General features: G+C 33.7%; 1 protein-coding gene across 4 annotated transcripts; it reads left to right on the plus strand.

Annotated features, from left to right (window-relative positions):
* The first annotated feature begins 2,045 nt into the window (after window positions 1–2,045).
* LOC142545325 (puromycin-sensitive aminopeptidase-like) lies at window positions 2,046–11,681 on the plus strand. Of its 4 annotated transcripts, none has more exons than XM_075652445.1 (33): window positions 2,046–2,160; window positions 2,777–2,851; window positions 2,951–2,995; window positions 3,103–3,243; window positions 3,340–3,415; window positions 4,710–4,786; window positions 5,044–5,157; window positions 5,268–5,342; window positions 5,423–5,530; window positions 5,619–5,831; window positions 5,929–5,990; window positions 6,079–6,106; window positions 6,190–6,276; window positions 6,374–6,399; window positions 7,055–7,118; window positions 7,206–7,286; window positions 7,417–7,464; window positions 7,577–7,595; window positions 7,730–7,734; window positions 7,849–7,860; window positions 8,001–8,057; window positions 8,132–8,241; window positions 8,320–8,400; window positions 8,485–8,668; window positions 9,298–9,446; window positions 9,523–9,661; window positions 9,738–9,884; window positions 9,995–10,076; window positions 10,161–10,336; window positions 10,845–10,955; window positions 11,062–11,178; window positions 11,254–11,325; window positions 11,424–11,681. In XM_075652445.1, the coding sequence occupies exons 4-33, from the start codon at window positions 3,181–3,183 to the stop codon at window positions 11,502–11,504; spliced, it is 2,664 nt and encodes an 887-aa protein (XP_075508560.1). In that variant the 5' UTR covers window positions 2,046–2,160; window positions 2,777–2,851; window positions 2,951–2,995; window positions 3,103–3,180; the 3' UTR covers window positions 11,505–11,681. The 4 variants fall into 4 exon arrangements, with proteins under 4 accessions (XP_075508560.1, XP_075508561.1, XP_075508558.1 ...); XM_075652446.1 differs by lacking the exon at window positions 2,046–2,160 and adding an exon at window positions 2,167–2,467 and having other exon boundaries at window positions 7,849–7,909; window positions 8,005–8,057; XM_075652443.1 differs by lacking the exon at window positions 2,046–2,160 and adding an exon at window positions 2,167–2,467.

Raw genomic sequence — 11,681 nt, forward strand, 5'->3', positions numbered from 1 at the left:
TTATTAATATAAATATTGAAAAACTATTTCAAATTGAATATGTTATATATGTCAATTAATTATTAGTTCAAAGAAATTAATAAAAAATAATATGTTAAAACAAAATTTATAAAATTCTATAAATTTTTTTTATAAAATTTTATAAAAATCTTGCAAAAAAGTCTACATGAATCCACATAAATCTGTTTATAAATCAGTGAGATTCTGTAAAATTCAATAAAAATCTATCAAATCCATAAAAGTCTATGATTTGAAAAAAATCATTAATTGGTTATAGACTTTTAATGACTTTTATGGAGTTTAAAAGTCTAGAGGTATTCAAACTAGACTTTTATATACTCCATAAAAGTTTAGTGGTATTCAATGTAAACTTTTGTATAATTTTAAAAAGTCATGTGGTATTCAAACTTGACTTTTAAAAACTCTACAAAAGTCTATAGATATTCAAATGTCAATAGACTTTTAATGACTCTATGGAATTCTATTAAGTACAAGAATTATAGCCTAAGGTACAACAATAAAATGTCAACAAAAGTTTTTGATTCAACCTAAATATTTGGATGTACATTTAATTGAGAAATCTCTCAACTTCAATACAAACTTTCATTCTTTTCTCATCTATTTATTTTTCCTTTGTACTTTTTAAAAACATAATTAAATTTTAATTTTTTATTAATTATTATATAACATTTTATTTTTAATTATTTTCTTTAATTTTAGTTAATCTATATATTAAATTATTGTATAAGCAAATTCATACCGATATTATACCAAAATTTTCGGTATACCGAACCAAAAAAACCTTACATTTTAAAAAATTATAATTTATTGTTTTAAAATATTATATATTTTAAAATTTTTTTGTATATTTTTCCGGTATTTCGGTATATACCAAAATTTTCAAATTGGATATCGTTACCGTACCGAAAAATTCGGTATTGTTACCGTACGGTATCGAAATCTTCGGTATACTTAAAATTCGGTAAATTCAATATTTTTTTGTTATGGTAATCTCGGTATACCGAAAATTCGGTATTTTTTCCCACTCCTAACAGGGCTTGTATTGGCACGTGCTATATTACACAATTTTCTTTGAAAGAAGTGTCAATTTGATGAATTTCAAATTGAACTAGATAATGAAGCTCAATTGACTTCATCAGCACAAGTTTATGAAGGTGACGACTTTGATCAGTTATTTAATACTCAAAAACAACAACGAGCAAATTCTAATGCATGGAGGGACATCATAGCCAATTGAATGTAGAACAATGTTGATCAAATTGTCAGTAATGATTAAATTTTTTTTACAAAAGATTACTCATTATTTCGAGTGTTCTTTTAATAAAATTTTATTATGAACTTATAAAAATATTATTCATTAATATGTTGAATTGACATGAAGAATTGAAATTTTAATTTCAATAAATTGGATAGTTCATTTGTCGTTATTCACAAATTAAATTGATTTAACTTTTAAGTAATTAAAATTCATTTACATTCATAAATAAAAAAAATAATTTAAAATTGAAGAGGTTATCTATGTTCAATAATTATTTTTAAAAAATTAATAAAAAATAAATCACAATTATAAACTACAAAATTCACATAATTCTATGAAAAAGTTATAAAAGTCTACAAAAATCTTGAGAAAAAGTCTATAAGAGTCTATGAAATTTGTTTTATAATTTTATGAGATTCCATAAAAGTCAATAAAAATCTATAACTCCACAAAGTCCATCATTTAAAAAAAGTCATTAAAAATATTTGAAAATATAGAATGAATACACCCCCTAAAAATCATCAAAACTCTGAATTGAATACAGTACACTGAAATAATTAAAAAAATTCTGGAAATCACATCGTACACAAATTTAATTGTTGTCGATAACTGGGACAGAAATCTAAACATCAGTTTTTTCTTAGGTTTTTCTGAGAGATCGCTATTTCCTCTCTCTTCACTCACGATCATACAAGGTAACCAAGATGGCAGGGCGATGACATTGGAATTAGAGTGTAATTATTTTGCATTTTTTATTTCAATTATCTTTCTTCATATATATGATTTTTCTTGTCCAATAATTTCAATTTATCCATACGGTGTACCGTGTACGACCTTATAAGAGCCCGTGTTCTCTCTGTTTCACTAAAATTTATGCTCAGGTTTTCTTTTTTATCAACTGCGGCGTTTTTCGCTCTCCTTGAAATTCCATGGTGTTATTTTATCTGGGTATCCCTTGTTTTAGTTAAAAATCGATTAATTTTTCAAATATTGAAGTCAAAGTATTTCCTGGTTTATAGGAAGAACCGAATACTCAGACTGGTTTTTGTGAAGTAAGTTGTAATTGTTATTGTCAGATTATTTAGGAGTCAGAGTTGTTTTGATTGTATGATGTCTCGATTGTTTCTACCATGCAAAGCTTCGATCTTGTCGAAGACGTGTCTCATGGGTTTGGTCTCTAACACTCCCGTAATTCCTCGATCTATATTTTGTTTTCAATTTTTCAGTTTCTTTAGCTCGTGTTTATATTCATATATTTCATTATTGGAAAAGTTATGGAAATGTATGGCTCTGTGGTATGACTATTTTTGAACATTTTGATACTCAATAGAATTGTTTTTTTTTTGGCTGCGTATAAAAAGTTTTGCGAGTCGTAATTCGCATACCAGTTGAAAGGATTGGATTGCTGTTTTCTGCTTGTTGCAAATGAACGCTGCATCTTGAATCTCAAGTGTTAAAGTCACATATTTTTCTGAGAGATCTTTTGTAATATTTCAGCTTCGCTTAAGTTGTCGTGTTAGGGGGCGTTTGGTAAAAAATATTTGCTGGTGCAGAAAATTACCTAGTTCCGAGGTTTGTGTGCTTTGCTTATGCATTTTGGCTTCAGATATCACTCTCCTGTTTTGATTGTGCCTTTTCAAATACACGTACTTGCTTAACTATTCCCACTAGGTTTCTTATCTGAAGAGTTGTCGATTACCAAATCACTCATTACCTGTAAGTTTAATCATTCATAAGGGAGCATATTGATTTCCTGAAACTTATAAAATCGTCAAATTCTCTTTGTAACACAATTCCTTTCACTTGTTTTCAACATCTTCTAGCGTGTTCCGAGTATTGGTAGAAGGTTTATTTGCTCAGTTGCAACAGCACCACTGCCAAAGCAAGTTGAAGAATCTACTATGGAGACACCGAAAGAGATCTTTTTAAAGGACTATAAGCAACCTGATTACTTCTTTGACACGGTATGCATCTAGATGCTGGTTGACAGATTTAATTAATGGACATGAATTTCTGAATTTTTTTCTCATTACCAATCTGAACTTACGCCATTTTCTTAGGTTGATTTGAAGTTTACCCTTGGTGAGGAAAAAACTATCGTGGTTTCCAAAATTGCTGTATATTCAAAAGTTGAAGGTATCTATCTGATAATCTTTTTAATTGTTTCTTCCCTTCTTTCGCTATAAAAACTTACCAAATCTGAAGTTGTGTCCTGTTGTTTCTTATCCTTTAAATTTATAATTTGGTGTCTCTTTTGTTCCACTTACAAAAGCACTTGGCTTAAAAAATGTTTGGCAAGCAGGGGCGTAACCAGGATCTCGTGTTTGAGGGACTAAATCGGAATTTTGAATTTCATCTCTGTATCTATGCCACTTCTCACAATATTTTTCATAATAAAATTAATTAAATAACTAATGAGTTAATAAAATGAAAAATCAAATTCCTAATTTCATATATAATTTTGTTTATGCTTAATACTTTGAGTACTCATTTACTTCTAAATGATTTCCTGAAAACAAAATTGAGAATTTTAATTTTGTTGATTTATTATTAGTTCAAAGATTTTTTTTAATAAAAAAAAATTTGATACAATCTTATTTTTTTCTATATCTATATTTGTAGGATAAAAATGTAAATATAATTGATTTTAAATATATTCGTTCGTATTCTTTTGTTTCTTTAAACCAAATTAATAAATTAACACAAATGACTTCAAATCTGCAAGAAATAGTTTCAAAAGAAGTGCATGTTCAAGATAAAAATATTGATTGGGTCATTAGACAGCCCATAAATATATTTAGAGTTGGCATTTACCTAATAAAAGACACTAGCCTAGGCCACTATAGGGAAGCCCATAAGGAAGGAGCTAGCCTGAGCTCCCCTAAAATGATCCGCCCCTGTTGGCAAGCAAGTGTTATTTAAGTGTCTTTTTCAAAGTAACAGTAGCAGTTTGTGTTTGGATAAAATAATAATAATAAAAATAAAAAGGTTTTTGTTTTCTCATATTTTGAAGAAAAGCTGAATTAGAAGTCCACAAGTCAGATTTCTGGCCCTTCGCTGTTTGAAGTGTTTTTCCTTTTACCAAATATTTGTTTTTTTTGGCTTAATAGTTTGTAAATCCCATATTGGATGGTTTATGAAATTTTACTCCCATGTTTACATTTATTATATTAAACTTCAGTGCATCTCATTTGAAAAGGTTTATGCCTAGCCTGCACCTTGGCTTGGACTGTATGATGCCTAGGCACCTAAGTGCACCTTACACCTCCTATGATAATTTTTTTTAATTTAAATTATCTTATGCGAATTTACACGTCGTTATTTTTCAATTATGCTGGCAAAGGGACCTTGAGTCGTGTCTTATAATAATTAAAATTATTTGGATATTCTTGAGAAAAAATCTCTATCATCTACTTATCTTCATAAACAGGTTGTTCTTCACCTCTAGTCTTGGATGGGGTAGACTTGAAACTGATTTCACTGAAGATGGATGGCAAGGAACTGAAGGTATGTGGCATTAGGCATGTACTGAACTTTGTCTAAGCTATCAGTTCATAAATGATTTTTTGCATCAATTTTACTATATTAGTTTGATAATAATGTTTAATCCCCTTGTTTTTGGTGTTTGGGTTGATTTTCCTATTGTGCCATTTATCACACTCACAATTGAAAATTTTATCTGATCTCAGAATTTAAAAGTTTATTTGATATCATATACACTTTGATTCCTTAGTGCTTAATAGAGTACAAATCTTTCTTTACAGGAGGATGATTTTCACATAGACTCACGCCACCTGACTATCATATCACCTCCAGTTGGTAAATTTATATTGGAAATTGTCACTGAAATCTATCCGGAGATGAACACAAGTTTAGAGGTTCTTCCTGAATTTGGAGCCATCTTGTGATTGTATTGTAAATTTATCGATGCACATCTATGTTTTGTGTCTGATTTCTCATTTTGTTCTTCTATGGATTATTAATACAGGGGCTTTACAAGTCCTCTGGAAATTTTTGCACACAATGTGAAGCAGAGGGTTTTCGGAAAATTACATTTTATCAAGTATGCTACTGAATTTAATGTCAAAACTTGTGCATCTGTTCTTTTGAAACTTGCTACTAAAAGTTTGGTTACAACATTAGGATCGTCCTGATATCATGGCTAAATACACTTGCCGTATTGAAGCTGACAAGTCATTGTACCCTGTATTATTGTCTAACGGAAATCTTATAGAGCAAGGAGACATGGAGGTGATTTATTTATTTATTTTTTTGTGTCTGAAAATGATTTTTGATGTAGATGGCAGTGTGATTTGCATTATTTGTTGCATTAATGCAGGGGAACATGCATTACGTGATATGGGAGGATCCTTTTGTGAAACCGTGCTATCTATTTGCTTTAGTTGCTGGACAGTTGGAGAGCAGAGATGACACTTTTATGACACGTTCAGGTCGAAAGGTCTTACTTAGAATCTGGACCCCTGTGCAAGATCTGCCAAAGACAGTTCATGCCATGTACTCTTTGAAAGCTTCAATGAAGTGGGATGAAGATGTGAGATGTATACTTTTTTAAGTTCTTTCAAGGTTATGGTTGCCTTAAATGCACTTTTATTAATTCTTTACTTCTTTGATATTTTCTTTTTGCATAGGTTTTCGGGCTAGAGTATGACCTGGATCTGTTTAATATCGTAGCTGTTCCAGATTTTAACATGTCAGTTTGTACCTCTGAAGTCTGTATTTCATGCTTTAGATATATACTGAAACATTTCTAAAGGATCTCTATTCATCCTGATTGACAGGGGAGCCATGGAAAACAAGAGTTTGAATGTATGTTAAATAGCCATCCACTGCTTTTTATGAACTTATGTAATCGATATGTTGCCTTGAATTCTCTGATTGGCTTTTTGCAGATTTTTAATTCCAAACTTGTCCTTGCATCTCCTGAAACTGCTACAGATGGAGATTATGCTGCAATTTTGGGAGTCATTGGCCATGAGGTGTGTCATCTTTGGATTACTGCAACTAAAAATATTCTTGAACTGGTGACCTAACTGTTCTTTGCCCGTTCTTAATTTTTCTCATCTGTTTTTGCAGTATTTTCACAACTGGACAGGAAACAGGTTAGCTTGTTGCTCTCATCATTGCCCTGAAATTATCAACTTTTTTATCTCATGTATTGGAGTATTCAGTTGTGCATTGATTGGCTATTTTTTTTGTTTCAGCGCATGATTTCAGAAGATAACTATAGGACTTGTTTGGTTTGGGAGTTTTAGGAAATGTTTTCGGGAAGTAAATTGTGTGTCTAGTTATTTATCCATTTTCTTACCTTGTATATTGGAGTACTCGATTGTGACCTTGGTTGGCTAGTTATCTTTTTTTCCGCATGATTTCTTAAGAGAATTAATTATAGCACTTGTTTGGTTTTCTTTTGGGAAATTAAACTTGTTACCGGAGATGTCAAATCATGTCAGAAACTGTTCTATAAAATAATTTAAAACATTGTTTTGTCTTTTAATATAATAATAGAGTATTATGGCGAAGATATCAAAAGGATAAAACTATATTTTTGGCGAAGAAAAAAAATGAACGAGAGTGTTTGCTTTTGCTTCGGGGGGAGTTGTTTTCCCCGAAAACGGAAGTTTAGCTTACTCATGATTTGCACCAGTTGATTTCTTTGAAATGAATTTTGTGATCTTGTGCTGTAATCTTGTAGAATGCACCATTTGAGTTGTTATGCAGACTTAACATTAATGTTGACATTCAACTGAATTCCAGAGTGACATGCCGGGATTGGTTCCAGCTTAGCTTGAAGGAAGGCCTCACTGTTTTCCGGGATCAGGTGGAGACACGTTTTATGTTGAAGTAGGAATTTAAGGTTATATTGGCATCCCCCCTCGAAAACATTAAATGAAATGCCTACTTCCAGGAATTTTCATCTGACATGGGCAGTCGTACAGTAAAACGGATAGCTGACGTTTCAACACTTAGAACTTATCAATTTCCTCAGGTATGGGCAAAGTAATCTAGTTGCATTTCGACTTACGTTTTGACATCAATTTCAGCTTTTTATGGTTTGATATATGGGAACCTATCAAGCATCATGAGTTGTAGTCACTGGCGTTTATCCTGATTTCCAGGATGCTGGTCCGATGGCTCATCCTGTGCGACCTCACTCTTATATTAAGGTTTCAAACATACTCTTCTGCTAATTCCATTTAAATAAGGTCGTTGTCCTGAAGCTAGTACCACCTTTTCTTTATATTGTATGAACTTCTTTCTCGTTTTTGCTTTTGACAGATGGATAACTTTTACACTGGCAAGTGCCTATTTTCTATGTTTGACTCGGATACTGTGATTTTTTCATTACTTTCATCTGATGTTTGGATTTTTTGGCTCTTTCTTCTATTGATGCAATGGATGTGACGGTTGGCCTTACATTAAAACATGCAGTAACGGTATGTCTCTGGCTTCATCATCATTCTATCTCTTTAACTTGAAGTTTCTTCCATCTGTTTGGACAATTGCCTCACTGTTCTTTTTTCTTCCTGGTTTTATTTCCTTATTTACAGGTGTATGAAAAGGTTGGCTTGTCTCTGTCCTTTAATCATTTGTTTTTGCCTTGGGCTGAGGGTTGGTCCCTTGTGCTTCGGGATATTTGAGTTGTCGGAGTTATGGATTAGTTTTGGTTTTATCTTTGCTTATTTGAATCTGCTTTTATCAGGGAGCTGAAGTGGTCAGAATGTACAAAACATTGTTGGGTAGTTCAGGATTTCGGAAGGTAAAGAAGAACATTGTTGCCTGATCCAATATACCATATATTACCGTTCTAAGTGAATCACTTCATCTTTTTAGGGCATGGATTTATATTTTGAGAGGCATGATGGGCATGCCGTGACATGTGAAGACTTCTTTGCTGCCATGAGAGATGCAAATAGTGCTGATTTTTCCAATTTCTTGCTCTGGTATGTTGTTAACACTTAACCCTGCTTTAACTTTCAACAATAGATTGTCTTTGGTACTTGATTTAATGGGAAATGTAGGTACTCCCAAGCTGGGACGCCTCGTCTGAAGGTTGCTTCTAGCTATAATACCCAATCCAAGACTTATTCTCTCAAGTTTAGGTTAGAACTTGTGTTTTCATTCAAATCCAACTTTCTTTTTTTGGCTGTTGACTGGATGAATAGCATAATTTGATTGTCATGCAGCCAGGAGGTTCCCCCAACTCCAGGACAACCAGTTAAAGAGCCAATGTTTATCCCTGTAGCATTGGGTCTTCTTGGCTCCGATGGCAAGGACATGCCTCTGTCCTCTGTATACCATGAAGGAAAGTTGGAGAGTCTCACTGAAAATGGCCAAGCTGTCCACACAACAGTGCTCAGAGTGACTAAGGTTAATCTAGAAATACGCTTTGTTAAGTGATGACTAGAGCTGCGAATGAATTGAATCGAGTCAGAATCTAGAAACTCGACCTCGAGTATTCTTACTTGGCACTCAACTGAAAGCTCATTGAGTTACTTTGTGCTCAAATTTATCTTTACTTGGAGTAGGATTAGTGCTCCTTTTATTTATCGACCGTGGGCTCCAATTATACTCAAAACTCATAAGCAAATTTAATACTAAATTATCTAATAAATGTCGATGAATTTGTCGGACTTGGGAGCTATTCGGGTTCAAATTCGGCTCTAAAATTTATTTGAACATGTTTTTAGCTTGACTAGAGTTTGATAACTTTAAAGACGAATCAAATGATATTTGAGTTAGCATCCCAGGGAGAGATGTCTCCAGAACTTTTGAAGGTCTGATCGTATTTTCAGTTGCTTTTATTTTATTCATCGACATATTCATTTTTTTTGTCCTGAGCTATCTGGTGCTTTCAAGTGATCAGTCTCCGAAATCTTGCACTTCTTCACATCTCAAGATGTTTAAACCATTCCATGTTCCATTTGATAGTTTTACAGTGATGATCTTATTTATTATTCTTCCAATATGTTAAGCTTGTGGTTGTTCATTTTGAACAGAAAGAGGTAGAATTTGAGTTCAACGACATCCCAGAGCGACCCATACCATCTTTATTAAGAGGTTATAGTGCTCCTATTCGACTGGATTCTGATATCACTGATGATGATCTTTATTTCCTCCTCGCCAATGATTCTGACGAATTCAATCGGTATGTAATTTCGAAATAGACATAACGTTTACTCATTGAATTTCTTGAAATTCTGAAGCATCCTTTTCTGCTTCAGTTGGGAGGCTGGGCAGGTGTTGGCAAGAAAATTGATGATTGGCCTCGTATCTGATTTTCAGAACAACAAGCCTTTGGTTTTAAATAATCAGTTTCTGCACGGAATCGAATGCATACTTCGTGATTCAAGCTTGGATAAGGTATACACAGATCTGTCTCACATTTTCTTTTCTTTGTAGATTCGCGAATTTTCTTTAGACGCTGCTGGTTATTTAGGAATTTATTGCCAAGGCAATGACTCTGCCTGGTGAAGGGGAAATAATGGACTTGATGGACGTTGCTGACCCTGATGCTGTTCATATAGTTAGGACTTTCATCAGAAAGCAGATTGCTTCCGAATTGAAAGAAGAGTTACTCCATACGGTGCATTGCTGTTATGTTCTCTTAGTCTTGTGAAAAAAAGAAATAGAAATAACTCGTCATTCCTCGAAATTTTGGTATTTTGAGTATGTTCTCTTGTGCATGCTTCACAGGTGAAAAAAAACCGGAGTTCTGAGCAATATGAATTTAACCATTCAGATATGGCAAGGCGTGCTCTAAAAAATACTGCCCTCGGTATGTTGTTGATATTTGTATTTATTTTTATTTATAATTAAATTCAACTTAAACTAATATAAAGATGCGTCTATTGTTTGGCAGCATATCTTGGTGCACTTGAAGATGTAGAAACAACTGATCTTGTCTTGAACGAATATAGAAATTCCACGAACATGACCGATGAAATTGCGGCCTTGGTAGCTCTTGATCGAAAACCTGGTAATATTCGGGATGAGGCTTTGGCTGATTTCTACAACAAGTGGCAGAACGATTTCTTGGTATGCCCTGTTGCATCTCTCGGTAATCTAGTTTCGTTTCTGAATCTTTTTGATCTGGAACTTTATCACGTCATTTGGTGGCTATAATTGCCGACACTATCCTGTGTGGCTCTCGCCTGTCTGTGCATGTAGCAAAGCGTCGAAGCATTGTGCTTTGACTACCGTGCAGTTTATAATTTTTGGGTGGCTGTACTACTACTAGTTATAACTTTTAGTATGCAACTTTTAGTGTGGCGGCATACCTTTGATTAGGTACGTGTGGTACGTACGTGGAGAAAATTGCAGGTCCAATTGTGCGACTGAGACATTTAAGATTTTATCTTCGTTACCCTTTTATCTATGTACCGCATGATAATAAATCTCAGAATTATATCAGTGCATCGATATTTCTGTAGTCTATGTTGCAACAAAAGTTAGAGATACCATACTTCTTGTAATAATTGGCCAGAACGGAGTAATTTTGTGAGGTTTTATGCAAAACTGAGAAGTTTAATTTTCTTTTCACCAGGTGGTAAACAAGTGGCTTGCGATTCAAGCTTCATCGAATGTCCCTGGGAACGTTGAAAATGTACGGAAACTCCTACACCATCCCGCCTTTGACATGCGCAATCCAAACAAGGTTTTTAACGAACCAAAAGCTGTTTACTTCGACTCTGAAGATTGTTTTTTTACAAAACAAAATCTTTTTTGCAAGAATTATGCTATTTATTTTTAAACGAATACAGGTGTACGCACTTGTTGGAGGATTCTGTGGATGTCCAGTCAACTTTCATGCCAAAGATGGATCGGGCTACAAGTTTGTAGGCGAAATGGTGGTTCAGCTCGACAAGCTGAATCCTCAGGTCAGATCATACTTAAAACTTTTGCCAATTTAACGTCTGCCATGTTTCCTTAAAATCGTGTAACATTCGCTGTAGGTGGCTTCACGAATGGTATCTGCCTTATCTAGATGGAAGCGTTACGACGAAACTCGTCAAGCTCTTGCGAAGGTAAATACAGTCTATTCTCATCAACACTGAGAAAAAGTCCTTACAGCAAAAGATTTCGAGTTCCAGTGTCCTAATAACATCAAATCACACTGTTGCAGGAACAACTCAAAATGATTCTGGCTGCAAACGGGCTATCGGAGAACGTGTTTGAGATCGCGTCGAAGAGCTTGAATGCTTGATCCTTTTTTATGTTTCTTGTTTTGGCGTCGAAGAGGTTGAATGCTTGATCCTTCTTTATGTTTCTTGTTTTGGTTGAAAGTTCAAGGACTGCCACCAGTTGGAGATGTGTATGCTTATATGAGAATCAATTCGGAGTGCATATTTTTTTGATAAAATTGGGGCTGGGGATTTTCATA

Source organism: Primulina tabacum, chromosome 5 (genome assembly GCF_025594145.1).
Source record: "Primulina tabacum isolate GXHZ01 chromosome 5, ASM2559414v2, whole genome shotgun sequence".
Taxonomy (NCBI): domain Eukaryota; kingdom Viridiplantae; phylum Streptophyta; class Magnoliopsida; order Lamiales; family Gesneriaceae; genus Primulina; species Primulina tabacum.

Coding starts and splice junctions, on each gene's coding strand:
- LOC142545325 (XM_075652446.1), top strand. CDS start 2,387: ATGATGTCTCGATTGTTTCTACCATGCAAAGCTTCGATCTTGTCGAAG. Junction 2,996..3,102: donor TACCAAATCACTCATTACCT/GTAAGTTTAATC, acceptor AACATCTTCTAG/CGTGTTCCGAGTATTGGTAG. Junction 10,956..11,061: donor ACATGCGCAATCCAAACAAG/GTTTTTAACGAA, acceptor AAACGAATACAG/GTGTACGCACTTGTTGGAGG.